General features: G+C 34.0%; 1 protein-coding gene across 5 annotated transcripts in view; it reads right to left on the bottom strand.

The window, feature by feature from the left end:
- COL4A5 (collagen type IV alpha 5 chain) overlaps positions 1-27,793 on the bottom strand; it is a 230,575-nt gene that overhangs the window by 117,449 nt on the left and 85,333 nt on the right. For all 5 annotated transcript variants that reach the window (XM_036227179.1, XM_036227178.1, XM_036227180.1 and 2 more), the window contains exons 3-4: positions 12,467-12,556; positions 6,592-6,636 (exon numbers count right to left, since the gene is read on the bottom strand). In XM_036227179.1, coding sequence (XP_036083072.1) covers positions 6,592-6,636; positions 12,467-12,556 — 135 coding nt within the window. The remainder of the gene's footprint in view (positions 1-6,591; positions 6,637-12,466; positions 12,557-27,793) is intronic.

The raw sequence follows: 27,793 nt of genomic DNA, 5'->3' as shown, positions 1-27,793 counted from the left end.
TAATGATAAAGGGAATCATGCACCAAAAAGATATAACTCTTATTAATATCTATACTCCCAATCAGGGAGCCCCAAAATATGTAAAGCAATTACTAACAAAATTAAAGGGAGAAATAGACAAAAACACTATTGTACTAGGGGACCTAAATACCCCACTGTCAAATATAGACAGATCATCTAAACAGAAAATCAATATGGAAATAACATCCTTAAATGACACATTAGTTCAACTGAACATAATTGACACTTAAAGAGCTTTCCCTCCCAAAACACTCTTATACATTCTTCTCTAGTGCACACGGAACATTCTGAAGAATCAACCACATACTGGGATGCAGAGATAGCCTTGACAAATATGAGGGTTGAAATCATACAAACCATGTTCTCTAATCATAATGCTTTGAAACTAGATATCAACTGAAGAAAGAAATCAGAAAGAACCACAAATGCATGGAGATTAAACAACATACTACTGAAGAATAACTGGGTCAGAGAAGAAATACAAAGAAAGATCAAGAGATACAGAGAAATGAATGATAATGATAGTACAACCTATCAAATCTTTTGGCAAACAGCAAAAGCGGTCGAAAGAGGAAAGTTCATACCATTACGGGCCCATCTCCAAAAATAAGAACGAGTCCAAAAAAACAAACCAATACTTCATGTTAAAAAACTAGAAAAGGAAGAACAAATGAGGCCTAAAGTCAGCCGAAGGAAAGAAATTGTCAAAATTAGAGCAGAAATAAATGAAATTGAAAACAACAACAACAAGAAAAAAAATGAAAGAAAAAATAAATGCAACAGAAAGCCGGTTGTGGCTAATAAAATTGAAAAATTCCTGGCTGACTCACTAAAGAAAAAAGACAAAAGACACAAATAAACAAAATCAGAGGTAAAAGAAGTGAAATAATGACTAGCATCGCAGAAATACAAAGAATCATACCAGAATACTATGAAAAAGTATATAATACCAAATTTAATAACCTAGAAGAAATAGACCAGTAGTTGGAATAATACGACCTTCCTAGACTGAATCAATATCTGGAAAATCTAAATAGACCGATCGGCAGTACGAAAATTGAAACAATTATCCAAAACCAACCAAAAAATAAAAGTCCAGGACCAGATGGCATCACCAGTGAATTCTACCAAATATTCAAAGAAGACTAATACTTGTTCTCTAACTCTTCCAAAAAATTGAAGAGGAGGCAATACTTTCAAACTCATTTTATAAGGCCAGCATTAATCTAATACCAAAACCTTGTACAGATAACACCAAAAAGAAAACTACAGTCCAATATCTCTCATGAGCACAGATGCAAAATCCTAAATAAGATACTAGCAAACGGAATATAGCAACATATTAAAAATATTATACACCACGATCAAGTGGGCTTCATCCCAGAGGCACAGGGATGGTTGAACACACACAAATCGATTAATGTGATATACCACATAAATAAATTTAAAAATAAGAATCATATGATCACATCAATAGATGCAGAAAAAGCCTTTGACAAGAAATAGCATTGATTTATGATCAAAATATTTAACAAAATTGGTATGGAAGGAAAGTATCTTAAAATAATAAAGGCCATCTATGATAAAATCTCAGCCAACATTATATTTAATGGGGAAAATCTAAAAACCTTCCCTCTAAGATAAGGAACAAGACAAGGCCGTCCACTATTGCCACTGCTATTCAATATAACATTGGAGGTCCTAGCGAGTGCAATCAGGCAAGAGAAAGATATAAAAGGCATCCAAATAGGAAACAAAGAAGTTAAACTGTCACTATTTGTGGATAATATGATTTTCTATATAGAAAACCCTAAAGACTCCACAAGAACACCACTAGAAACAGTAAGGAAATACGGTAAAGTCTCTGGATACAAAATCGACATACAAAAATCCATAGCATTTCTATACTCTAATAATGATGTGTCAGAAAAGATAGAAAGAAAATAATTCCTTTTATAATTGCAACAAAGAAACTAAAATACCTAGGAATAAATTTAAAAGAGCATATGAAGGACCTATATAATGAAAACTATAAGGCCCTATTAAAAGAAATTGAAGAAGATACAAAGAAATGGAAAGCTATTCCGTGTTCTTAGATTCAAAGAATCAGTATAGTTAAAATGACCTTATTACCTAAAGCATTATACAGATTTAATGCAATCCCCATCAAAATCCCATCGGCATTTTTTAAAGAAATAGAACAAAAAATCATCATATTCATATGGAAGCACTAAAGAGCCAGAATTGTCAAAGCCATCCTGAGAAAAATGAATGAGACTGGAGACCTCAATGTGCCCGACTTCAAATTGTACTACAAAGGAACAGTAATCAATATGGCATGGTCTTGGCGGAAAAATAGACACATGGACCAGTGGAACAGAATTGAGCACCCAGAAGTAAACCCATATTTATATGGGCAAATAATTTTTGACAAAAACAGCCAAATACATATAATGGAGAAAGGAAAGCCTCTTCAATAAAGGGTGATAGGAAAACTGGAAAGCTGCCAGCAAAAGAATGAAACTACACTGTTGTCTATCACCACCCACCAAAATTAACTCAAAATGGATCAAGCACCTAAATATAAGACCTGAAATAATAAAGTGCATAGAAGAATACATAGGAACTAAACTCAAGAACTTTGGACTTAAAGAGGATTTTATGAATTTGATCTCAAAAGCAAGGGAAGTAAAAGCAAAAATAAATGAATGGGAGTACATCAAACTAAAGCTTCTGCTCAGCAAAAGAAACCATCGACAAGGTAAAGAGGCAACCATTTGACCAGGAAAATATATTTGCAAGCACCACTTCCAATAAGGGCCCAATATCCAAAATATACAAAGAACTCATACAATTCAATAACAGCAACAACAACAAAAATGATCCAATCAAAAAATGGGCAGAGGACCTGAACAGATGCTTCTCCCTAGAGGACATACAAATGGCCAACAAATATATGAAAAGATGCTCAACATCACTAGCTATTGAGGAAATGTAAATCAAAACCACAATAAGATACCATCTCACACCTGTTAGAATAAATATAAACAACAGGACAAATAATAACACATGTTGGAGAGGATGCGGAGAAAATGAACCTTCATATGCTGTTGGTGGGACTGCAAATTGGTACAGCCACTATGGAAAATAGTATTGAAGTTCCTCAAAAAACTAAGATTTGATCTACCATATGATCCAGCAATCCCTCTACTGGGTATTTACCCCAAAGATTTGAAAACTCATATCCAAAAAGATTTTTGCACACCGATGTTCACAGCAGCATTATTCACGGCGGGCAGGACATGGAAGCAACCAAAGTGTCCTACAACAGATCGTTAGATAAAGAAGATGTGGTACATATATACAATGGAATATTATTCAGCTATAGGAAGAGATGACATACTGCCTTTTGCGACAACATGGATGGACCTTGAGATAATCATGCTAAGCAAAATCAGCCAGACAGAAAAAGTTAAAAAACACATGATATCACTTATATGTGTGATATAAACCTAAAAGCAACAAATGAGCAGGAAAAACAGAAACTCATGGACATGGACTATTGATTACTTACTGGTTACCAGAGGGCTATAGAGTAGTGGTTACTAGTGGGGTAGGGGAGAAGGAGGGAGTTAGATGGGTAAAGGGGGTTAAATATAGGGGAGTAGGGGGAGGGTGAAGTGGGTAAAGGGGATCAATTATATGGTAGCTGAAGTAAACTGGACTTTGGGTGGTTAACAAACAATAGAATATACAGATTTCAAATATAATGTACACCTGAAAATTATATAATTGTATTAACCAGTGTTACCCCAATAAACTTAATAAAAATAAAAAATAAAAGCTAAACTCTCAAATGACAAAGCAATACTAATATTTTCAGTGCACATGAGAAGACTTTCAGAGTGCAAATATAATCTGAGTTAGAAGAGAAAAATATAAAGAACAAAATAAACAAACAAACAAAACAGAAAGAAACTCATAGGTACAGAGAATATTTTGATGGTTGCCAGATGGGAGGTGAGTGTAAAAGGGGAAGGGATTAAGAAGTACAAATTGGTAGTTACAAAAGAGTCGTGGGCATGTAATGTATAGCAAGGAATATAATCAATAATATTGTGATCACTATGTGTGGTGTCAGATGGGTACCACATTTATCAGGGTGATCACTTTGTAAATCACATAAATGTTCAATTGTCATGTTGTACAACTGAAAATAACATAATATTGTATGTCAAGCATAATTGAAATATATATATATATATATATATATATATTTAAAAAAAGAGTTTTATTAAAAAGACACAGGACAGGGATCAACTTGGAGGGACTTCCACAGACCAAAGGCGGGGTAACTGAAGCTTCAAAACAGTAATAAGGACGATTGATTTAAACACATAAATTCCATATGTTTATGTAAACAAATTAAAAATACCTTCCCTGATCATCACTTGAAGTTGCTGGTATACAGACTCATTACCCTATTAGAATACCAGCTGATAAATTAGAATTCTAGCTAATAAATAAAGAATAGAATTTTTTAAAATAATCATTTTGCAACTCTGAATGGAAAAAAAATTGGATCTAGGCAATGATGATCAATGGACCCTAAACCATTTTATGTGAAAGTTGATGGGAAAATTTTTGATGGCAGAATCAGGCTCATATACCTGAGACCACTGATCAAACTTAGCATAAAAAAGTGATATAGACAGATATGTGAGCCATAAGATGTATTTCAGTAATAAGAACAAACACTAACTATAAAATATTATTTTTTCATTTCCTTAATTTTTTCGCTGTATAGTTTACATACAGTCAAATGCACAAATCTTAAGTATATAGCTCTTTCTGTATCCTCAGAAATTTCTCTAGAGCCTCTCCCAAGGCAACCTCAAATTTGCAGGAAATATAGGGGAAAGAGGACAATTTAAGTGGCATCATGAGTAAACAATCAGCCAGATTCAGAATGTGGAACACAGTACAATACAAATGACCTAGTTTCTCCAATGCCATAATAAAAGAGGCTTAAGAAACATAGCAAGCAAATGCAATATGTGGAACTTGCTTGGATCTTGTTTTGAATAAATCAATTGTAAAAAGACAACTTTGAGACAATTGAGGAAATATGTTTTGAAGTATACTGAAAAACCATCACTAATTTTTTTGAGGTGTCATATGGTGTAGTGGTTATGTGGTTATCAGAGAGATATATGGAAGTATTCATTGATAGAATAAATGATGTGAAGGAACTACTTTAAAATGTTCCAAAAAATAGTAGTGGGGGTACAGATAAAATATACTTGTCAAAATGTTGATAATTTTGAAGCTGAGTCACGAGTATATGAAAGTCTATTGTACTATAGTCCCTGTACATTTGTGTATGCTTAAAAGTTTCCCTAATAATAAAGTCTTAAAATCTGCATGTCAAGAGTTGTTGAGCTGAGACCTTAGGATGCAGAAACTATCAGGCCGCCTATTCATAAGACTTTTGAAGTTCTAGTTGAGGAGCATGGATTATTCAGGTACTCCCAGATGCTCAGAAATGGGAATTGATAGAATAGACAGTTCTTTTTTAGTCTTCCCAGTGCTTAGGACATAGTTAATGGTAGCCAAAGCTATTATGAGATATATTATGATTATTATGAAGAGCTTTAATAGTATACAGATGTCCACTTATTACAGAAAAATAGAAATATGTCTATTAAAATAATTAAAGGATTTTGAGTTTCTTCCCTGCTTTTCCAGTACTCTACCCACACCATTCATAAATGGCACATGAAGCAAGCTACCTGTTGTTACAAAGTAGACAGTAAACAGAATGCTTATGTCAAATTTGTATTCTTATTAAATTTCTAGAGATCGAAGGATCAGAATGTTCGTCTTTATCACAGGTAAATGTGCTATGTCACCATCCATGTAGTTTACATTCAAATTATATTTAAACAATAATTTCCTCCCAATTTCATAACACACTAAAATATACATGTTAACCTAAAAGATTTTTAGAAAAATTCCACTTAATATACACTTTAAATTTGAGATAAAGTCTGACTTCCAGAACATTAGAATTGATGAAATGTTGTATTCTTCCAAAAGTAGTTATTCTTTAACATAGTGGTTTAACCCATTGTTTCCCAAATTTATTTCTTCAAGATACACAAAGAAAATTATAATCTGTGTACATGGTACACGGGGAGGGCGCACAGACTGAGGGACCAGCCTTCTGAATCCAGAGAAAGAGATAGGAAGTTCTGGTTTAAACCATTTACATGATATATATTTTTAATAAAATGGAAATTTGTTAGAATTTATCACTTTTGTATTTCTTAACTATAAGCTACTTTAAAATCATCTTACATTAGTTTATACAGACATCTGGATATATAAAGATAATTATCAAAATACCAAAGGTTAATTATAGTCATATACCAATTCTTTCATTTAACTTTTTAAAGACTGATTTTTTTCATTTCAATATGAGTCTTTTCCAGTTGTCTCAAAACATTTCATTTGCTTGTTCTCTGTTTTGACCAATGAAGCATTTGATATACAGCACTTATCACTTACTCTGATCCCTTTTGGTCCTGGTGGCCCTGGAATTCCATCATCACCCTGGAAAATAAAACATATTTAGTTCTTTTTCCTTCAAAATAGTCCTAAAATAACTAATTTTTGATTACAAAATAAGATAATTAAATTTTCGTAAACCTTTGTGAAAGTTAGTAGAAATTTACATACCCAAGGAAGAAACATTTATTATTGAAACTTAAAACACTGAGTTAAGTTATTATATGATAAAAAATAAGAAAAGCCTTTATTTACTGATAAGAAAACTGCTGATATGTAGAAGAAATTTTATACCTGTAAAATTAATTATGAATCATGCAAGAACAAAAAATGAAATAGTAGTATAGATTTTCTCCAAATCATTTATGCGTAAACAATAAGAGCTGTAAATCTGTGCTGTTTCTATATTATTTTAATCTGCTTCTCATGCTGGTAATAAATAGCATTATTTCTGAGCCGAAATATGTGCTGTTCTTGAGTTTGCTATTTTAAACCTCTGCTTTGTTTTATAAGGCACTTTCTACTGGCAAAGCTTAAGAAGAAACAAGAAGGAAACATAGACTTTCCTTTCTAGCTTCTTCTATAGATTCCGTGCAAAAGAGGCTACCCATGTATTAATCTATTTACCCTTTTCTAGTTACAATTGCATTGCTAAGAATATAAAGTCTTGCCTAATTAGTTTATTTTTTAAAAAAGTGAAATAAAGAAATCCTTATTCTCCTCCAAAAGCCAGAAATTTAAGTGGAATATATAGCTAGTAGGCCACTGGCTAAGGCTTTAGATAGCTTTTATTAAACAGGGTCATTTTGCTTTATCCAAGTGGTTTCTAAACTATTCAACTCATAACCCTAGAGTTTCCTTTGGAGCTTCCTCCATACCTATGTCACAGCCCTCTTTCAATAAGCACAGCTCTATTTTTATCTATATGGGGCTTCTACAAAAAGCTTCATTTTGAGAAACAGTTACATGATGTACTAGTTTCCTATGCTGCGGTTACAAATTATCGCAAACTTTGTGGCTTAACACAACATAGTCTGGAAGTCAGAAGTATGACAGGGGTTTCAGTGGTAGTGCCGTGTTACTTTCTGAAGTTTTTAGGGGAGAGGATCCATCTATTATCTTTTTCCAGCTTCTAAAATTCATGGCCCTCCTTAATCTTCATAGCCAGCAATGGCTGAATGAATCTTTCTAATATTGATCACTCTGACACTGACTCTTCTGTCTTCCTTTTCCACATTAAAGGACCTTATGATTGCACTGGGCTCATAAGAATAATCTTCCTAGTTTATTTGTTTATTTAGAATAATCTTCCTAGTTTATTTGTTTTTTAAACCAGAATGTCCATTTATTAACATATAGTGAAAAAAATGCAGCTGCCAAATGGATTGGACACTTGTGCTGGATGAAAGACTAGTGGATTCCCCCCATCAGAAAAGCTATAGGAGAAGCCATGATATACATGGATAATCTTCCTAGTTTAAGACCAGCTGATTTGTAACTTTAATTCTATCAGCAATCTTAATTCCACTTGTCTATGTAACCTAACATATTCACAGGTTCTGAGGACTAGGTCATGGCATCTTTAAGGGTGAGCATTATTCTGTCTCCCATAGTTTTCTTAAAAAAAAATAATATTCTACTCTCTCCACAACAGGGGCATCTCTAAGAAGATTAAAATAAATCTAATGCTATTTTAAAGCAACTAGAAGACTATTTGCTTAATGAATCTTTTTGTGTCTTCTCATTAAAGGCAGAAATATGGCAAGGATGTCTTAAGATTGTACTGGTTGTATTAACCAATGTGGTTAGACAAGAGAGAGGAATTAAAGGAATAAAAATTGGAAAAGATAAGGCAAAAATACCACCATTTGCGAATAATATAATTTTATGCTTTGAAAACCCAAAACAATTAAATGAAAAACTACTATATAATTCAGTAAGATAACTATATAAATTAATATAAATAAATTAATAGCTTTCATATATACCAATAACTACTGGTTAGAAAATATAATGGAAAAATATGCAATTTATCATAGCAAAAAAGATAAAATATTTAGAAATAAACTTTAAAAATGTATAAGATTCATAAGAAAAATATTTTTAAAAACATGAAGTTCAAAAAGAAGACTTGAACAGAAAGGCAACATGTTCTTGGATAATAGGATTCAACACAAAAAAAGTCAATTCTCAACAAATTTATTTATAAATTTGATACAATAAAAAATAAGCATAACATTTTTTTTAAAGCTGGACAAGGTGATACTAGAGTTCACATAGAAGAATAAATAAGAAAGAATATTGAGTAAAATTGTGAAGAAAAAAAGAAAAATGAGGGGACACTAGTCCTGTCAGATATAAAAATATAGCATAAAATGCCAATAATTAAAATAGTTTGGTTCTGTGTGTTTATCATTCAAAGTTAAATTTCCCACTTGAAACCTACTTGTTTTTATTAACTAATGTCACGTCGATAATTTTAATAAAAATACTTTGTCTCTGATAGGTAAATAAGCAGACCATTGGAATAGTATGGAAGGTTTCCTACAAGTCCATATATTCATGTGAATTTGGTATATAATGAAAGTGGCACTGTAAACCAATGGGGGAAATTATATGGGGACACACTTGTGAGGACATCAGGAAAAAAGATAAAAGTGGAACTGACATCACAAACCACACACCAGGATGAATTAGAAATGGATAAAAGTTTTACATGTGAAAATTAAATTATTAAAATATTAGAAGAAAACGTGGGAGAAGTATTTTATAATCTTTCAGTGAAGAAGGCATTTCCTACACAAAATCCAAAAGCCATGAAAGGCTTCTGAAAAACACACAGAGAGACATAAATATACACATACATGCACACACCCAGCAAAGACAATGAACTGAGGAGGAGATAATTGCAATTCACAACACAAAGGGTAATCTCTCTACTATATAAATAGATTGGTGAAATATAAACACCAACAATCTAGTACTAAAATGGGCAAATGATATGACTAGACAGTTCACAGAAAACACAACTGATTCTTATACTTATGAAAAGATGCTTACTTTCACTCTTAATGAGAGAAATGCAAACTAAAAGTACATTGAGAGGCAATTTTTCATTTGTCAGTCAAAAAATCAAGTTTCAGAATAGCACTTGTGAAGCTAAAGGAACACTGATCTTCTATATTGCTGAACCAAGAATAAATCATACAAGTTCTTGGGAGGGGGGCAATCTGGCAATATCCATAAAAATAAATACATAGACCATTTGATCCAGCAATACCACTTCTAGTAATCTTACAAAGGTGATCCTTTATTGGGGAAAGGAAATTTATAAAATTGTAGATCTTAGTGGCACTATTTGTAGTAGGAAAATATAAAAATTACCTAAGTGACCATCAATAGGGGACTGGCTTAGTAAATTATGGTTCATACACACAATGAAATACGATGCAGTTATTACAAATAATGAGGAGGTTTTGTACATACTGATATGGGATATCTACAATGTATATTAAGTGAAAAACAAAGGTAAAACAATTTGTTAAATATACTACCATTTTATAAACAAAAGGAGGTAAAAGTGAGTCTATATATGTGTGTGCATGTATGTGCATGTATATACTTTTACCTGCATGCATATCCATAAGAAATTCTTGGGCATATTTATAAAAAATAACATAAATTGATACCTATTAAGTATATGGAGAACTCAGTGGCTAATGGACACCAGAATTAAATTTTATTTTTAAGAATAAAGAAATTCTTCAGAAAATGTTATATATACAGCTCATTTACATGTTTAGATATTTTTACTTTCATATATAGGAGTATTCAGATTAATTAAAGAATAAACCCAAGAAATGTTTGATTCATTACATATATTAACATACACATATGTGCCAGAATACCCAATCACATAAAAAGTATAAATTCAGCAATGTTGTGACATAGGAAGTCATACTGGAAATGGAAACACAAAGCACTTCAAATTCAGAATCCCAAAATTTAGAAAGCGTTCCAACCTTCTCATTTATGGATATTGAAATGGAACACCAACAAAGGATTAGACTGTTTTCTAAATTTCAACTGCATAAAACTGCACCTTTAAAAATTATCATATTATTGTAGTATAATCCCAGTTAATATTAAATTATCCCAAAGGAATTTTAATATAGTGAATCATTTTTAATTTGACACATTATTTATTAAAGCTATTACCTCTCAGCGAGTATGGCGCACAAGAAACTCAGTCCCTAATCCTTGATAAACTCAGATGCAAGAAATTTAACCTTATTTTTCTATGGTTTCTCACTTCATTGGACCTGATGGTTACCACTGTTGGACTCCTACTTTCTATTTCAGAGCACCCATTTCACTAACATGGTTGAAATTTAATCTCAGTCAGTTGAAGTTCTCACCTCATTTTCACAAGGCTGTGCCTAAGTTATGGAAAGCTTAAGTAGTTCGAAGGTGTTGAGGAGTGAAACAGTCAGTCCAAGCTGGAATTCGCTGAGATGTTCCACGTCAATAGTCTGCATAGATTGCTACTGAATTAGTGCTCAATTCTATGCAGCTGATTCTTTCTCATCTCTCTGCTACTTCTGTGCCTCTTCTGAGTGCACGAGAAATATTCTGCTGCTTTTTCACATCATTGGACATAGGAAATTCTCTTAAATGCCTCATCTTAAATTCTATGCAGCGATGTAGAGCCTTGATTTTTCCTCAGCATAAAGTTCTACTCAAGAAATTTAGCACAGATCCCTTCTGCTGTTGAATCTACCTTGATGTACCGCTTCAGAGATCATGCTGAACCCTACTCCTACAATCTATGCTCTGGTATAGGTAGGTATTAAAAAAATATGTATGCATTTAATTTCCCCCCTTTACTAGGAGGACTACATGATGAGTATCTATTTGTTTCCCTTAATACTCTAATGACATCATGTACCACTATTACAGTGGAATAGCCTATGTTTTTCACTCAGGTCTTGAAAAATCAATGGATGCAATGGAGGAGTCTGGCTCCTTGTTAAAAAGTTTTGTGTGATGTTTCAGGCCTAACCATAGTTGATTACAAAGTCCTTATCGTAGGCCTAATAGGGGAAAATTGCCCATCCCACACCACTTAGTGCACAGCCAATGCATGGCAGTCCCTGAAAGGGGCTGTAGTCAAGAACTCGGGCCCCATGACTGGTCATGCTCTTATGCATACTTGCATTGAAAGGTCCTTAGAACATTGGAGAGAGAAATGGGGGATCCTTAAACATATTTTTTTCTGCACTCTGACTTACTAGTTTTCTACTCCTAGCCCTTTCCCTTCTCCCTTTCCCCATCTCACCCCCAGGTCCATAAAAAAAAAGCAGGAGTTTTTTGCTCCAAGCTCTCTCAGAAATGAAACAATATCTTGTGTCTGTGCTGACTCATTTGACCCTCACTGGTGCTCTTCCATGAGGAAAAATGGAACAGTGGGGAAGTTGGCCCTTTCTTGGTTTAATTTTTTGCTTATACTGTCACAGTAAGTGACTAAAAGTCTGACCGTTACTTTCATTTTGGCTGTCTTTATCAGTTACTCTAACACCTGGAAGCTCAGCTCTCTCCAGCTCAGCTAAGATCCTGACAGAACTTAATTTTTGTTAAGAATCTCAATAACCAAATATAATTAATAGCATCTTTCAAAAGCACTTTAATGTGGCAGTAATATTCAATTTTTTAAAACAATAAAATATAAAATATAGACTCTTGGGCTTCCTATTATTTTTATTTAAATAGCAGTTCCTGGCTATAGTTTGGGAACTTTTTAATTGATTTGACACCTATTTCCACATTCGAGATGGCTAATTTCTCTGATATTATTGGTTGATAACTTGCCACATACCTTTTGCCCCCAAGGCCCTGGAGGCCCTTCTGGACCTGGAAATCCAGGCAAACCTGGATGGCCTTCCAAACCTGGAAATCCTCTCTCCCCCTGCAATTGAACAAGAATAAAAGGTTAAACCATTTGTAAGTTTTCAAGCACAGGTATCGTTGAGGTTAAAAAAAAAGATCAAACAACTTAATAACATAATAATACAAAATTCACAGTATCCACTAACATGGGTAAACATGTAACACATAAGTAGAAAAACACAACCTATTCTGAATTTATATCATATATTAATGCAATCTTGTGCTTTCTTGTAAAAGTAAAAAATATATAAGAGATGAAGTGAGGGTTAGACACACTGACATCAAGAGTTTAACATAAAAGATGATAATAAGTCCAGGAAACCATGTCTGAACATGTTAAATGAAATAAGTATGGCACAAGGATGAAGAAGGGTAAAAGGAAACCATCAGAGAAGCTTTCAGATTTGTTGTAAAGAGTTGCAGGATTACCTAGAATGGAAATTCATTAGCTGATTGGAGATACATTATCCGGAAAATGGCTTCATCTAAAACATGATTTTTCAAAATTTTTTGATTATAAAACTAATACAAAAAGAAATATGTTTATTGTAGAACACAAAAAAGTAAAGAAAAAAACACAAGTAATCCATCTAATCAGAACTACTGTTTGAATTGTGACTCAAGTTCAAGTTCTGACCCTAGTACTTCTCAACACTAATACAGAAGGGCTGCCTACCTACCAGTGAGTGTCCACCACATCTTATCAGCATTTATACTGTAAGGTTGCCTGATATGCATATCTGTACAGTCAGATAGGTGGGTGTAGCAGAGCTACCATGTGTACTAATACACCATTAGAGCAACACACTAGTGTTAGTTATTTTGCATATAGCCAATTATACTAAGAGTATGAACCTCCACACCCCTAGGAGATCCAATCACAGAAAGTAAATTCACCACTAACCTTAAGAACTCCGAGGGCTCAGAGCTTCATGACACATGCACTCACTACAGGGCTGCAAGTAGTTCCTCCACTTTCCTAAGGCTTAAAGGCTGAGTCCCTGTTCGGAGGCTCTGGATCTCATCTGTGAGCCTTTTCACTAGATCCTATCTATCCACACTAACAGCCTTGGGGGCACCTAGGAAAAAGACAACCAGTAGCCAAAGGGTAGGCACACAACAAAAATCAGCTTTCTTACTACCTGTATTAGGAATTAGGTAGAGCACTGTCCCTCACCTCCTCTTCATGGAAGACTTCTATAGTTTCTGCTCCAAGAAACTTTCTACCTTTCAAAGGTTTGGGATTGCTCTTGCAATGATTTTTGCTACTGTATAGTAGCTGCTCTTCTATCATCCTTGGTATAATATTACTCAGCATCTATATCTACAAGGCAACTAACTAATGGGCCACTGGACCTACATTCCCCTAGGTCAAGGTACAGTAGACTTTTATTCATACCCCCAGTTTGTGTGTGTGTGGTAAGTACTAAATTTAGTCTAGATGGCTTAGATAATTTTGTATTGAATAATTCCTTGTTATGTTGAATCATCTTACCATAAATATAAGTACTTTGAAAGAGCTGCTTCTGGTCAGTTTCCGCTTATTACTTCAAAGTCAATGAAGCAAATGTTAGCCAATTAATGGTAGGTCTAAACATTCCTGTAGTTTTGACAACAATTATTATTGACATATTACTATATTTTATATTTTCTATACATATATATCTTTGTTATTTTAATTAGTCTTGAATTATGATAATTTAGTATTAATCAACCTCAACCCAATTATGTTGAAGAAAACAGAGCAAGAGAGGAGAAATAAAAGATTCAAAAATTTAGAATTGGTTTGCCTCAAATCATTCCATAGCCCATTCCTGGCAGAGCTAGTAGTAGAAATGTAATTACAAGTGCCAGTCAGAATGGAAACTAGAATGAAAAAATTCTAGGTGGAGTAGATTTCCTTAAGTGGCAACATAGCTACATTTTGGGATTTCTGCCGGTATTTAGAGCATATCTGCCAAAACTTGAGGATAATGCTTGAAGAGAGCTTTATTATCTCAGAAGCATAACCACTATCTGGGCTACAGATAAGGGAGAAATAAACTAGAATTTGAAAGTAGAGGGTGCTAAAAAGTTTAATTGTGCTGGTAGTAACAAACCCATGTATAAGTTATATATACTAAAATCTACTCATACTACCTAGCTGACAGAGTAACATTATACCAAGGATGATAGAAGAGCAGCTACTATACAGTAGCAAAAAGAATTGCAAGAGCAATTCCCAACTTTTGAAAGGTAGAAAGTTTCTTGGAGTAGAAACTATAGAAGCCTTCCATGAGTTGGGGGTAAGGGACAGTCCTCTACCTAATTCCTAATATACATGGTAGGAAAGATGACTTTTTTGTGTGCCTAATCTTTCTACTGGCTGTCAGGTAATCATTTAATCCTTACAACTAATCTAAGTTTTACTGCAATTTTCTAACATTTACAAACATAGAAAATGGCATAGTGTATCTATTTCTGAAGGTCAGACTTAAAAAAAAAACTGGTTTATGCTGCCTGCCCATATTTGGATAAAAAAATCATTCTATTTTTCTTTGTGGAATCATCATCTTCTCTCTCTCTGCTTACTCCTTACATATTGCTATTACTCTGGATTCTTTTTTTGACCCTTTCTCTCTCTTTCCCTGAGAAATTTCAAATATCAACACTATTTTCCTAAAAGCTCAGCTCACAGGGCCAATTGTTCTAAGTATCTCCACTTGACTATAACACAGTCACCTAAAACACAACAACAATAATAACAGCAAACATGTATTGAGTGTTTTTATTCCAGAATTTATTCTAAACTTCTTCCATGTTTTATCTCATTTAATCCTCTCAATGACAATATGAGGTAAATATTATCAATTCCATTTTATAGATGAAGATTTAGTGCAAAGAGAAGTTATATAATTTTCCCAAGAGAAAACAATATAAATGAACAAGTAAATCACTATATTTCTACCATCTTCACTATTCCAGGAAATAGCACAACCCAGCTACCTCAGCCAGGAATTAATCTTGATTCCACTCTCTCTATTACCTCTTCATCTAATCAATCATGCTCTCTTCATCACTGTATTTTTAGTACCCAAAAGAACAAATACTCAGTAAATATTCATTCAATGAATGAACTTCCTTAATGGATTATATAAAATTTATACTACATGCGTCTGTCCAAAATTCAGAAAAAAATAAGAGTTAGGATTAGTAGAAATTATACAAGAAGGAGTTTTTGTGATAAAGCTGGTTAATATACCATAAGCTAGTGTTAAAAATAATAACAGACTGATTTACTTAGAAATAGAGCCTAGATGTGTGTCAAAGGCACTCATAAAATGGTATGATTTTACATGAAGAACACTAAATAATCACAATAAGAGAGTTATGTGATTATGCCAATGAAAAAAAATATTTTAAGAATAGTTTCTTAAGGAAAATACAAAATTAACAGAAAACAAATATTGGATTTCTGAGGATAAAAAAACTAAAGTTAGGACAAAATACTTTAATGACAATTGAACTTAAAATTATTTTGGATAATAATATAATATTGGATAATATAACAGAGTATGTAATATAATATATAATATAATATAAATGTAAACGTATAAATATATGGGCAAGATAATATCTTAAAGGACAAATGAAAATAATGATTTAATTGAATAACCCAATTATGGTCTTCTTTTGGGAAATTTCTATTTTGTTTTCTGTAATTATATAGCACAAAGAAATATTTGATGTAATATAATGAGGAGAACAAGAATACGGATCTTTGGCACCTGTCAAAATGGAGATAATCTAGGTCAGAAGATTTAAAACATCAGCTTGTATCAGAACCACTTGGACAGACTGTTAAAACATATTACCTGGCACTACCCCCAAATTCATATTAAATAGGTCTGAAATGGAGTCTAAGATCAGGAACAAGATAAGGCTGTCCACTATCACCAGTATTATTCAATATTGAATGTCCTAGTGAGTGCAATTAGGCAAGAGAAAGATATTAAAGACATCCAAATAGGAAATTAAGAAATCAAACTGTCACTATTTGCAGATGACAAGATTCTTTATATATAAAACCCTAGAGACTCCACAAGAACACTATTAGAAACAATGAGCAAATACAGTAAAGTTTGTGGACACAAAATCAACATTCAAAAATCCATAGCGTTCTTATACTCTAATAAACGAAGTGTCAAAAAAAGAAATGGAAAAATAATTATTTTTGCAATTGCAACAACAACAAAAAAATACCTAGGAATAAATTGAACAAAATAAGTGAAGGACCTATATGATGAAAACTGTAAGACCCTATTAAAAGAAATTGAAGAAGATAAAAAGAAATGGAAAGATATTCATGTCCTTGGATTGGAAGAACCAATATAGTTAAAATGACCTTATGACCTAAAGCATTATAAAGATTTAATGCAAACCCCATCAAAATCTCATTGGCATTTTTTAACGAAATAGAACAATAAAAAAAAAAACATCAGATTTGTATAGAAGCACAAAAGAACCTGAATCACCAAAGCCATCCTGAAAAAAAAGAACAAGGCTGGAGGCATCACTCTGTCTGACTTCAAATTAGACTACAGAGTGACAGTAATCAAAAAGGCATAGTATTGGCAGAAAAACAGACACATGGACCAGGGGTACAGAATCGAGAGTTCAGAAGTAATCCATGTTTATATGGGCAAATAATTTTCAACAAAAAAATCTAAAATCATACAGTGGAGAAAGAAAAGCCTCTTCAATAAATGGTTATGGGAAAACTAGAAAACCACCTGTAAAAGAATAAAACTAGACTGTTCTCTATCACTACACGCCAAAAGTAACTCAAAATGGATTAAGGACCTGAATATAAGATCTGAAACAATAAAATGCATAGAAGAAACTTAGGAACTAAACTCAAGGACCTTGGACTTAAAGAAGATTTTATGAAATTGATCTCAAAGGCGAGGGAAGTAAAAGGTAAAATTAATGAATGGAACTACATCAAACTAAAAAGCTTCTGCTAAGCAAAAGAAATGGTCAACAAGGTAATAGACAACCATCCAACTGGAAAAATATATTTGCAAACAACGCCTCCAATAAGGGCCTAATATCCAAAATATACAAAGAACTCATATACAACTCAATAACAAAAAAACTCATACAACTCAATAATACGACTCAAAGGAAACAAACAAACAAACAAACAAACGATCCAATCGAAGAGTGGGCAGAGGACATGAACAGACACTTCTCCATAGGGGACATAGAAATGGTCAACAAATACATGAAAAGGTGCCCAACATCGCTATCTGTAAGGAAAATGCAAATCAAAACCACAATGAGATACCATCTCACACCTGTTAGAATAGCTATAATCAACAGGGCAAGTAATAACAAATGTTGGAGAGGATGTGGAGAAAAAGGAACCCTCATACACTCCTGGTTGGATTGCAAATTGGTACAGCCACTATGGAAAACAGTATAGAGGTTCCTCAAAAAACTAAGAATGGATCTACCATACGATCCAGCAGTCCTACTGGGTATTTATCTCAAAGACTTAAAAACTCATATTTGAAAAGATATTTTCACGCTGATATTCATAGCAACATTATTTACAGTGGCCAGGGCATGGAAGCAACCGAAGTGTCCTACGATAGATAATTGGCTCAATGTGCTGTGGTACATATATACAATGGAATATTACTCAGCTATAAGAAGAGATGAAATACTGCCATTTGCAACAACATGGATAAACTTTGAGATAATCATGGTGAGCGAAATAAGCCAGGCAGAAAAAATAAAAATCACATATCACTTATATGTGGGTAATAAATCTAAAAGAAATAAATTAATAGAACGAACATGGATTAGAGACTAGTGGTTACCAGAGTGTAAGAGCGAGGGGGTAGTAGATGGTGTAAAGTGGGTCAAATATGTGGTGAAAGAAAGAAATCTAACTATGGGAGATGAACAGACAGTGTAAATATATATATATATATATATATATATATATATATATATATATATATATATATGCCTTACTGCTGAAACTTATTGGATTTCATTAACCAATGTCACCATAAAAATAATTAATTAAAAAAATAAAAAATAAATTAAAGTGTCTGCATCATTTTAGATTCATATCAGCAATCTATGATTGCTCCAGTTGCTCCATATCTTTGCCTATACTTGGAATGGTTTCATTTTAATACTTAGACATTCTAATGGGTTTACAGTGACATATTATGGTTTTATTATGTATTTCCCTAATTAATAATGTTGAGTAACTCTTTGTTTATTTTGTGAAGTGTCTTAAAATCTTTCACCAATTGGTTTCTAATTTAATTTTGCTTGGGATGTTTATTTTATTATTGAGTTTTAAGATTTCTTTATTCTGGATACAAGACTTTTATCAGATATGAGTTTTGCAATATATTTTCCTAGAGTGTGGTTTGTCTTTTTCTTAACAAAGTCCCTAGAAAAGAACAAGTTCTTAATTTTGATGTAATACAACCTATTATCCTTTTCTTTTATGGATTATGTTTTTGGTGTCATATAGAAAAAATATCTGCCTAACCCATGGTCAGAAGTATTTCATCCTATGTTTTCTTCTAAAATATTTATGGATTTAGCTTTAAATTTAGGTCCATGATCCATTTTGATTTAACTTTTATATACATTACAAGAGATGAGTCAAAGTCCATTTTTTACATAGGTATAGACAATTATTTCAGTACTATTTGTCGAAAGGACTATATTTTCTCCACTAAATTATCTTTGCACTTTCGTCAAAAAAAATTCCTCATACATCTGTGGGTGTATTGGCGGACTTTTATTCTGTTCTATTCATCTATATGTCTATCCTTTTGCTATCATGTGTACTGTAGTTTATACTGTCTTGGAATTGCATTGATTTTTAGATAAATTTTGAGACAACTGGCACATTAATAATATCGAGTCTTTTAATCCATGAACATGATATATATCTCCATTAATTCAGGTCTTCTTTTAGTTTTCTCAGCAATATTTTTGTAGTTCTCATGTAAAGGACTTGCACATTTTGTCTGATTTACTCCTATGTATTTCAAAATTTTTATGCTATAATAAAGACATTTTTATATTTCCAATTTCCTATTTTTCATTGTTTGAATATAGAAATATAACTAATTTTTTATTACTAGTCTTATTTTATTGGTTTTGTTTATTCTGTGATCTTTCTAAACTTACAAGTTTTAGGAGTATTTTAGTATTGCCCATAGAATTTTCTACACTGAAAAATTGTGCCACCTGCAAAAAGAGACAGTTTTACTTCTTTTCTAGTCTATTGTCTCTTATTGCACTGGTAATTTTAAATAGAAGTGGTGAAAGCAGGCATGTTGCTGATCTTATAAGAAAAGAATGTAATCTTTTTCCATTGAGTATAATTTTAGCCGAAGGGGTTTAGTAAATGTCCCTTAAGGTCAAGGAAACCCCTCTATTTTTAGTTTTCTGAGAGTTTTTAATCAGAGATGGATAAAGAATTTGTCAAATTCTTTCTCTGCATATATTCAGATAATTATATGGTGGGATTATTTAAGTTTTCAATTTTTTTAGTCTTTGGATATGATGAGTTACAATTTTTTATTTTTAAATGTTAAACCAACCATGCATTCTTAGCATAAACTCCACTTGCTAATGATGTGGTAACTCCTTTATCTGCCGTTTGATCTGATTTGCTAAAATTCTGTTAGGAATTTCTGCATCTATGTTGTAATAAGAGATACTAAAGTATAGTTTTCTGATTTTGTAATTTTCGTCTTTGTCTGGTTTGGGTAACAGAGCATATTTGTTTCATAAAATTAGGTGTGCATCAGTCCTTATGCCACTATTCTCTGAGTTTATGAAAGATTGATAGTGTCTCTTATATAAATGTTTCATATAATTCACCAGTGAAAACTTCTATGCAAGAATTTGTGTGTATGTGGGAATTGTTTGATAATTCAATTTCCTTATTTAACATAGGGCTATTCATATTTTGCTTCACTTAGTTAATTTGTCAGTTTTAGGTAATGTATATTTATCAAGTTATCTTTCTGATTTGAGTCATCAAATTTATTGTTATAAAGGTGTTTATAATATTCCCTTATTAATCTTTTCATGTCTGTAAGATTATTCCTGATATGGGTTATTCGTGTTTTCTATTTTCACATCAGTCATGCTAACAAGAAATAACCAACTTTTAGCTATGTAATTTTTGTAGTTCGCATTTTTTTCTAGCTCATATATTTCTATTTCCACTTTTATTTTATTATTTACTTCTATTATTTGAAATTTAATTTGTTTTCCCTTTTATAGCTTAAGTGGGCAACTTACATCACCAAGTTTAATCTTTTCTTTGTAAAGGTAGGCATTTAAAGCTATTTCCGACTAAGCCCTGCTTTACTCTATCCCACAAAATTCTAAGTATGTGGCATTTCAATCATCATGCAACTTGAAATATATTCTCATTTTCCTTGTGGTTTCTGCCTTGGGCTATCGGTAAGTTAGAATGATGCTTTCTAATTCCCAAATAATTAAAGATTTTCTACAGATCTTATTGTTTGATTTCTTAATCATTCCATTTGGTAAAAGAATAATACTGATATTTTCAATCTTTTGGTACTTATAGGGTCTCGTTTTATGGCCCATTATACAGTATACAGTCTATCTTGGAGAAAATTCCTTATGCACTTGAAAAAATGCATTCTGTAGTTACTAGATGTAGGATTCCATGTATGTCAGTTAGGTCTAGGTTGTTAATATTGGAATTCGAATCATCCATGCCTTTACTGATTTTTTTCTTATTTGTTTTGTCAATGACTGAGGTATGAGTATTAGGATCTATAACTATGACTGTGGATTTCTCTATTTCTCCTTTAATTCTGTCATTTGGGCTTCATATATTTTGAGGCTCTATTGATATACTTTAAACAGACTTTTAGCCTAAAGTTTTTTTTTTAATATTTCTTTTATGCAGGTATGCTGATAAAGGATTCTCTTTTTAATAAGAAAATGTCTTAAATTTGCTTTTATTTTTAATGTATATTATCACTGTATATAATTGTGTTTGCAGATATTTTCAACTCCCTAATGATAGTTTTACATTGTTGTATATTATCCATTCTTTCTGATAGGAAGTCCATCCACATTCATATCATTATGCCCTTTTATATAATATGTATTCTTTTCTCTAGCTTCCTTCAAATTTTCTTTTAATCTCGAGGTTTGTGTTTTTTTTTTTCCAGTAGATTCATTATGATGTACCTAGGTGTAGTTTTCTTTATTTTAATTTTTATATATTTTTTCAATTATAGTTGACAAACAATAGTATATCAATTTCAGGTGTACAACACAGTGATTAGACTCTCATATAATTTAAGTGATCACTCTGATAAATTCAGTGACAATCTGACACCATGCATAGTTATTACAATACAACTGACTATATTCCCCATGCTACATTCTATGTCCCCATGACTATTTTGAAACTACCAATTTATACCTCTTAATCCTCTGTCCCCTTCACTCATCCCACTCCCCAATCTGACAACCATCAAAAGGCTCTCTGTCTATATGAACTTGTTTCTGTTGCTTGTTTGCTTATCCTGTTCTACGGATTCCATATATGATGTTTGTCTTTCTCTGTCTGATTTACTCCACCCAACACAATGCCTGGTAGGTCCATCCATGTTGTTGCACATGGCAAGAATTCATTCTTTTGTGTGGTTAAGTACACACACACACACATATCACCTCTTCTTTATCCATTCATCCATTAATGGACACTCAGGATGCCTCCATATCTTGGCTATTGTAAATAATGCTACAAATGAACATACATGAACTCATATGTCCCCTCAAAGTAGTGTTTTAGGTTTCTTCAGAAAAATACCAAGAAGTGGGATAACTTGGTCCTTTTATGTCTCTTGATAGAGTTCTTATTTTAAAGTTTATTTTGTCTGGTATACGTATAGCTACCACAGCTTTTTGTTTGTTTCCATTTTCATAAAACATCTCTTTTCATCCTTTTACTTCCAGTCTGTGTGTCTTTTGATCTGAAAGTAAGTCTCTTGTAGTCAGGATATGCAAGGGTCTTATTTTCTTATCCATTCGGCCACCCTATCTTCTGATCTGAGCATTTAATCCACTTACATTTAAAGTAATTGTTGCTAGATATGTAGTTATCACCATTTTATTATTTATATTTTTGATCTTTTTTTTCTTCTTCTTCTTAAAGAAGTCCCTCTAACGTTTCCTGTAATGCTGGCTTGGTGATGATGAACTCCTTAAGCTTTTTCTTGTCTGGAAAGCTCTTTATCTGTCCTTCAATTCTAAATGTTAGCTTTGCTGTGTAGAGTAATCTTAGTTGTAGGTCTTTGCTTTTAATCAGTTTGAATGTTTCCTGCCAGTGCCTTCTGTCCTGCAAAGTTTATGTTGAGAAGTCAGCTGACAGTCTTATGGGAGCTCCCTTGTAGGAAAATAACTGCTTTTCTCTTGCTGATTTTAAGATTCTCTCTTTGTCTTTCACCTTTGGCATTTTAATTATGATGTGTCCTGGTGTGGGCTTCTTTGGGTTCATCTTGTTTGGAACTCTGCGTATCCTAGGCTTTTATGTCTATTTCCTTCAACAGGTTAGGAAAGTTTTCAGTAATTACTTCTTGAAATGGTTTTCAATTCCTTGCTCTCTCTCTTCTCCTTCTGGTATCACTATGATGTGAATGTTGGTATGACTGATGTTGGCCCAGAGGTCCCTTAAACTACCCTTGTTTTTTTTTTTTAATTATTTTTTTTCTTGTTGCTGTTCTGATTGGGTGTTTTCTGCTACCTTATCTTCTAAATCGCTGATTCAACAGTTTCCCTCATCTAATCTGTTGTTGATTCCTCCTAAGGTGTTTTTCATTTAAGTTATTGTACTCTTCATTTCTGACTCGTTCATTTTTATGTTTTCTATTTTCACTTTTATGTCTTCTATTTCTTTTTTAAAGTTCTCACTGAGTTCATCTTCTCCTTCCCTAAGTTCATTGAGCATCCTTATAACAAGTGTTTTGAACTCTGCATCTGGTAGATTGCTTGTCTCCATTTTGTTTAGTTCTTTTTGAGGAGCTTTGTTCTGTTCTTTCATGTGGGACATGTTTCTTTGTCTTCTCATTTTGGTTACATCCTTGTGTTTGTGTTTACTTACTAGGTGGGGCTGCTATGTCTCCCATTCTTAATAGATTGGCTTTATATAGCAGGTGTGCTAGGGTCCCAGTGTCACCGTCTTCCCTGGTCACCTGAGCCAGGTGCTCCCGGTATGTCCCTTGTATGGGTTGTGTATGCCCTCCTCTTGTAGTTGAGCCTTTGTTGCTATTTGCTTGTTAATGGGAGGGATTGACCCTCAGGCTGATTAGTTTTGAGGACAGCCCATGACCAGTGGAGAAGCTGCTGTACAGGGACTGACTCTACAGAGCAGGATTCACTTTAGCAGGACTCTAGAGTGCCTACCCTGACTGCCCTTTGGTTGTGTCATTCTCAGATGTTAACCCAGATGATGCTCCAGCTCAGGCTGAACCCAGTCACTGGGTATGCAGGCCTGGGCCTCCTGGGAGGGGCCCTGCCCCAGGACATGTTCAGCTGTAGCCTGTGTCCTGCCTGAGGTTACCTGGCATGAGCTACCAAGCAGTCTACAGATGACCACCAGCCATGATGGCTTGGAAGTGCCTTAAGAGGCAAAGCCACAAACTGAGGCTAGGTGCTACTAGCGAGGCTTCACGTTGCTTAGCAAGAGGTACGAGGCATGCTGAGGCTAGATGTTGCCTGTTTAGTTTCTGTGAACCTTTGAGAGATTTTAGGAAAGTCCACAGCCAAGACAGGCCATTTGTATGAAAAATCCATTGTAAGTGGTTTGGATAGGCCTTCATGTTGGGAAAGTCAGGGTCTCGGGCAATCTCCAGGACGGGGTGCCCAGTGTGGGCCAAGTTGCCAGAAACTTAGGTATGGCAACCACATGAGTCTGCAAGCCAGGCAGGGGAGGGCTCAACCAAGGATCAGTGGTCTCTGCCAGTACTTCTGTCTGGGAAAAAGTTGCCCTTCCAGCCATTGCCCTGAAGCCAGACAACTCAGTTTATCCCAGTATGTCCCTAGTGCCTTTTGAGCTGCTGCCCTAGTGCTTCAGCTCAGAGCAAGTGAATCTGTCATTGAGTTAGTCCATGTGTTGGCCCTTTTAGAGGAAAGTCTGTGACTCTGTCAGCTCTCTGTTCTACTCAGCCACAATCTCAACTGGTTTTCATAGCCAGAAGTTGTGGGGACTTCTCTTCCTGGCACTGGAAACCTGGGCTGGGTTGCCTTGTGTGGAGTCAGAACCCTTTGTTCTTCCTGGAGGACATCCACGGCTGAGATATTTCTCTGGATTCTCAACCACCACACGCAGGTGTGGGACCAACTTGTTTCCACCCAGACCTCAGGTGTCTTTCAATGATGGTTGTTCTGTAGTTTATAGCTTCCAGTGCTCTGTCGTGATTCTCTACCTGTTCACTCATTATGAGCATATTTCTCTTTAAATCAAAAAATATATTTAGCCTACCTTCTTTAAATCACTGTCTACAATTTCTAATATCTGTGTTATTCAAAGTTCATTTTCATTGATTGGTATTTCTCTGACTATGGGCATTTTTACTTGTCACTTCTCATGTCTAGTAAGTTTTAATTGAATACTGGACATTATAGTTAATATGTAGATAACTTGGATTCCTTTATCTTCCTCTGAAATGTATTAAACTTTTGTTTTAGAAAATAGTTAGCTCAGCTAAACTAAAACTTAAAACTATTTTCCCTTCAATGGATAGCAGTTAAATCTATGTTCAGTTATTGCAGCCTTCTATCTATTCCTTTTTTGTTGGGTTGTATGAATGCTCTCCTTACATGTAAAGTTGAGGATTCAACCAAGAATTTGGATGACATTTACCAGCAGATTTGGGGGCTCTCTGCTCTGTGGCTCCCTCCATTCCAGCATATCCCCCATCATTTTCCAGACATTATGGCATCCTCAACTCTTTCCTCTGACTGTTCAAACTCTTAAGACAGTGGCTTCTTGTCTGGATTCTAGCCATCCTATGCCATGCAGACTGAAAAGTGCCGCAGGCCACATACCTCAGGCTGTTTGACACAGTTGCAGCCAGAGTGGGGCGATGCTTGCAAAGCAAGCGACGCTAGAGTCATCTGCGCCTGTTGCTTTCTTCTGTATTGTCTATATTGGGAATTTATGCATTGCTTTTGATTACTGTTCCATCCTTGGGAATAGAGGGGAGTTTTAGAGGGAAAGGCAACTTTTCCAAGAATAGGGCACAAAGAAATATAAGTAATAGGAATTAATTAAACAACTTGATCAAAGGAGAAAGCAAGATTTACTTTCTGAGTGGGCCACTGTGCCAGTGCTTACGTGGAAAGCCCCTGTTAGGCCCACAAAGCCCGGGGTGGGGCAGGGAGGGAGAATGTGGTAGCTGAAATAATGATTCTTACTGGAAATTACTGTTTGACTATTGCTATGGACACGTAGACCTTTGTTTATAGCAACATAACATTCTAAACAAGCTTTCTGCTTCTGTAACCCTGCTTACTCAACTCACCTGTGAGTTGACAAGTAGTGAATAGAAGAAAAATAGACCTCTGTATTTGGACAGAATGGAAAATGGGATTTGGGGCTGAAAAACTCTGTACCTCTACATTTCGGGGTGATAAAAAAAATAAAACTGCCTTGCATCAAGGTTCGCTGCCTGTCGTTTTTCCTTCGCCAACTCCACGTATCCTTCATCCCTGGAATTGGCTGGACCTGGTCTCCGGCAGAAAGGTGCACTCAGGAGAAAGGCTACATACATGCAAACTTGCCTAGTGTACTTTTTTCTTTCAAGGATAGAATTTTCTCTACTTATTTCCTGTTTTTGGTCACTCTCCTGTGCTATTAAATAGCTCCTATATTTTGTCCAGAGTGTTTATTTCTTACCTCAAGAAGAGTTAATCTGATAAAAGTCACTCCACCGGTATCAGAAACAAATCCCTCTTGGTCTTTTTACCATTACAGAAAGTATCTTTATTATAAAACTACTCCCATCAAACTAATGTTACTCGAATAGGTGTTCTGTATAACACTCTTCAATTATTACAGTAGTTTCCCATTATCCATATTTCAAGACCCCCAGTGGATGCCTGAAACCATTGAAAGTACTAAACTCTATATATCTACTATGTTTTTTCTTATACATACCTACCTATAGTAAAGTTTATTTCATAAACGAGGCACAGTAACAAGTTAATAATAATAAATAATAAGAATTGTAACAATATTAATAATAAAACTTTTGTGAATATGGTTGGTCTCTCACTCAAAATATCTTAGTGTACTGTACTCACCCTTCTTTGTGATGATATGAGATGAGATAATTCCTGTGTGATGAGATGAAGTGATGTAGACAACATAGGCATTGTGACATAGTGTTAGGCTACTACTGACTTCCCGATGATATGGCAACTCAATGACTAACGGATGAGTAGCATATACAGTGTGAATATGCTGGACAAAGGGACAATTCATGTCTTGGACATGATGGAGCTTAACGGTGCAAGATTTCATCATGCTGCTCAGAATGGCATACAATTTAAAACATGAATTATTTATTCTGGAAATTTCTATTTAATATTTTTGAGCCTTGATTGACTATGGATAACTAAACCTATAGAAATTAAAACCACAGACAAGGGGCTACTGTAATATGTGGTTTGTTAGGAAGAAAGTAGTTATATGGTCAAATGGAACTTAGAAATACAGCACTGCACAACAGACAAATAGGTTTCTTTACTCTTGGACTTTTAAACATCTTCAGTATGCTAGTTTACCTTTTATATCTCTAAACGGAATATGTTCTTGAAATGTTGTCCCAAACATTTCCATATATAATTAGTAACATTTACTAATTTTTTTTTCAAAAATATTTACCGAGAACCACAGAGTAGAGACTAGAGAATAATATCCTTTCTCTTTACTACTCTTTTTAGGCCACAGTTCACTATTCTTTTTTAATCTTCCGATTTCAGTGTCAGTCTGACTCATAGGGGATAAGTTTATGCTATTTAATCATCACCAATACTCATTTTGTGATCATCATATCTATACGATAGAGGTGCACTGTTGTGGGGAAAGTGAGATAAAAACAGAGATTTACCAATCATTAACTTACATGGACTAGATAAAAATACACAAAATTGCCTATTATGGTATCTACCA

This window comes from Rousettus aegyptiacus, unplaced genomic scaffold (assembly GCF_014176215.1).
Source record: "Rousettus aegyptiacus isolate mRouAeg1 unplaced genomic scaffold, mRouAeg1.p scaffold_m13_p_9, whole genome shotgun sequence".
Taxonomy (NCBI): domain Eukaryota; kingdom Metazoa; phylum Chordata; class Mammalia; order Chiroptera; family Pteropodidae; genus Rousettus; species Rousettus aegyptiacus.
Note: the sequence above shows the minus strand (reverse complement) of the source record. Positions and strands in the feature narration are given on the sequence as shown.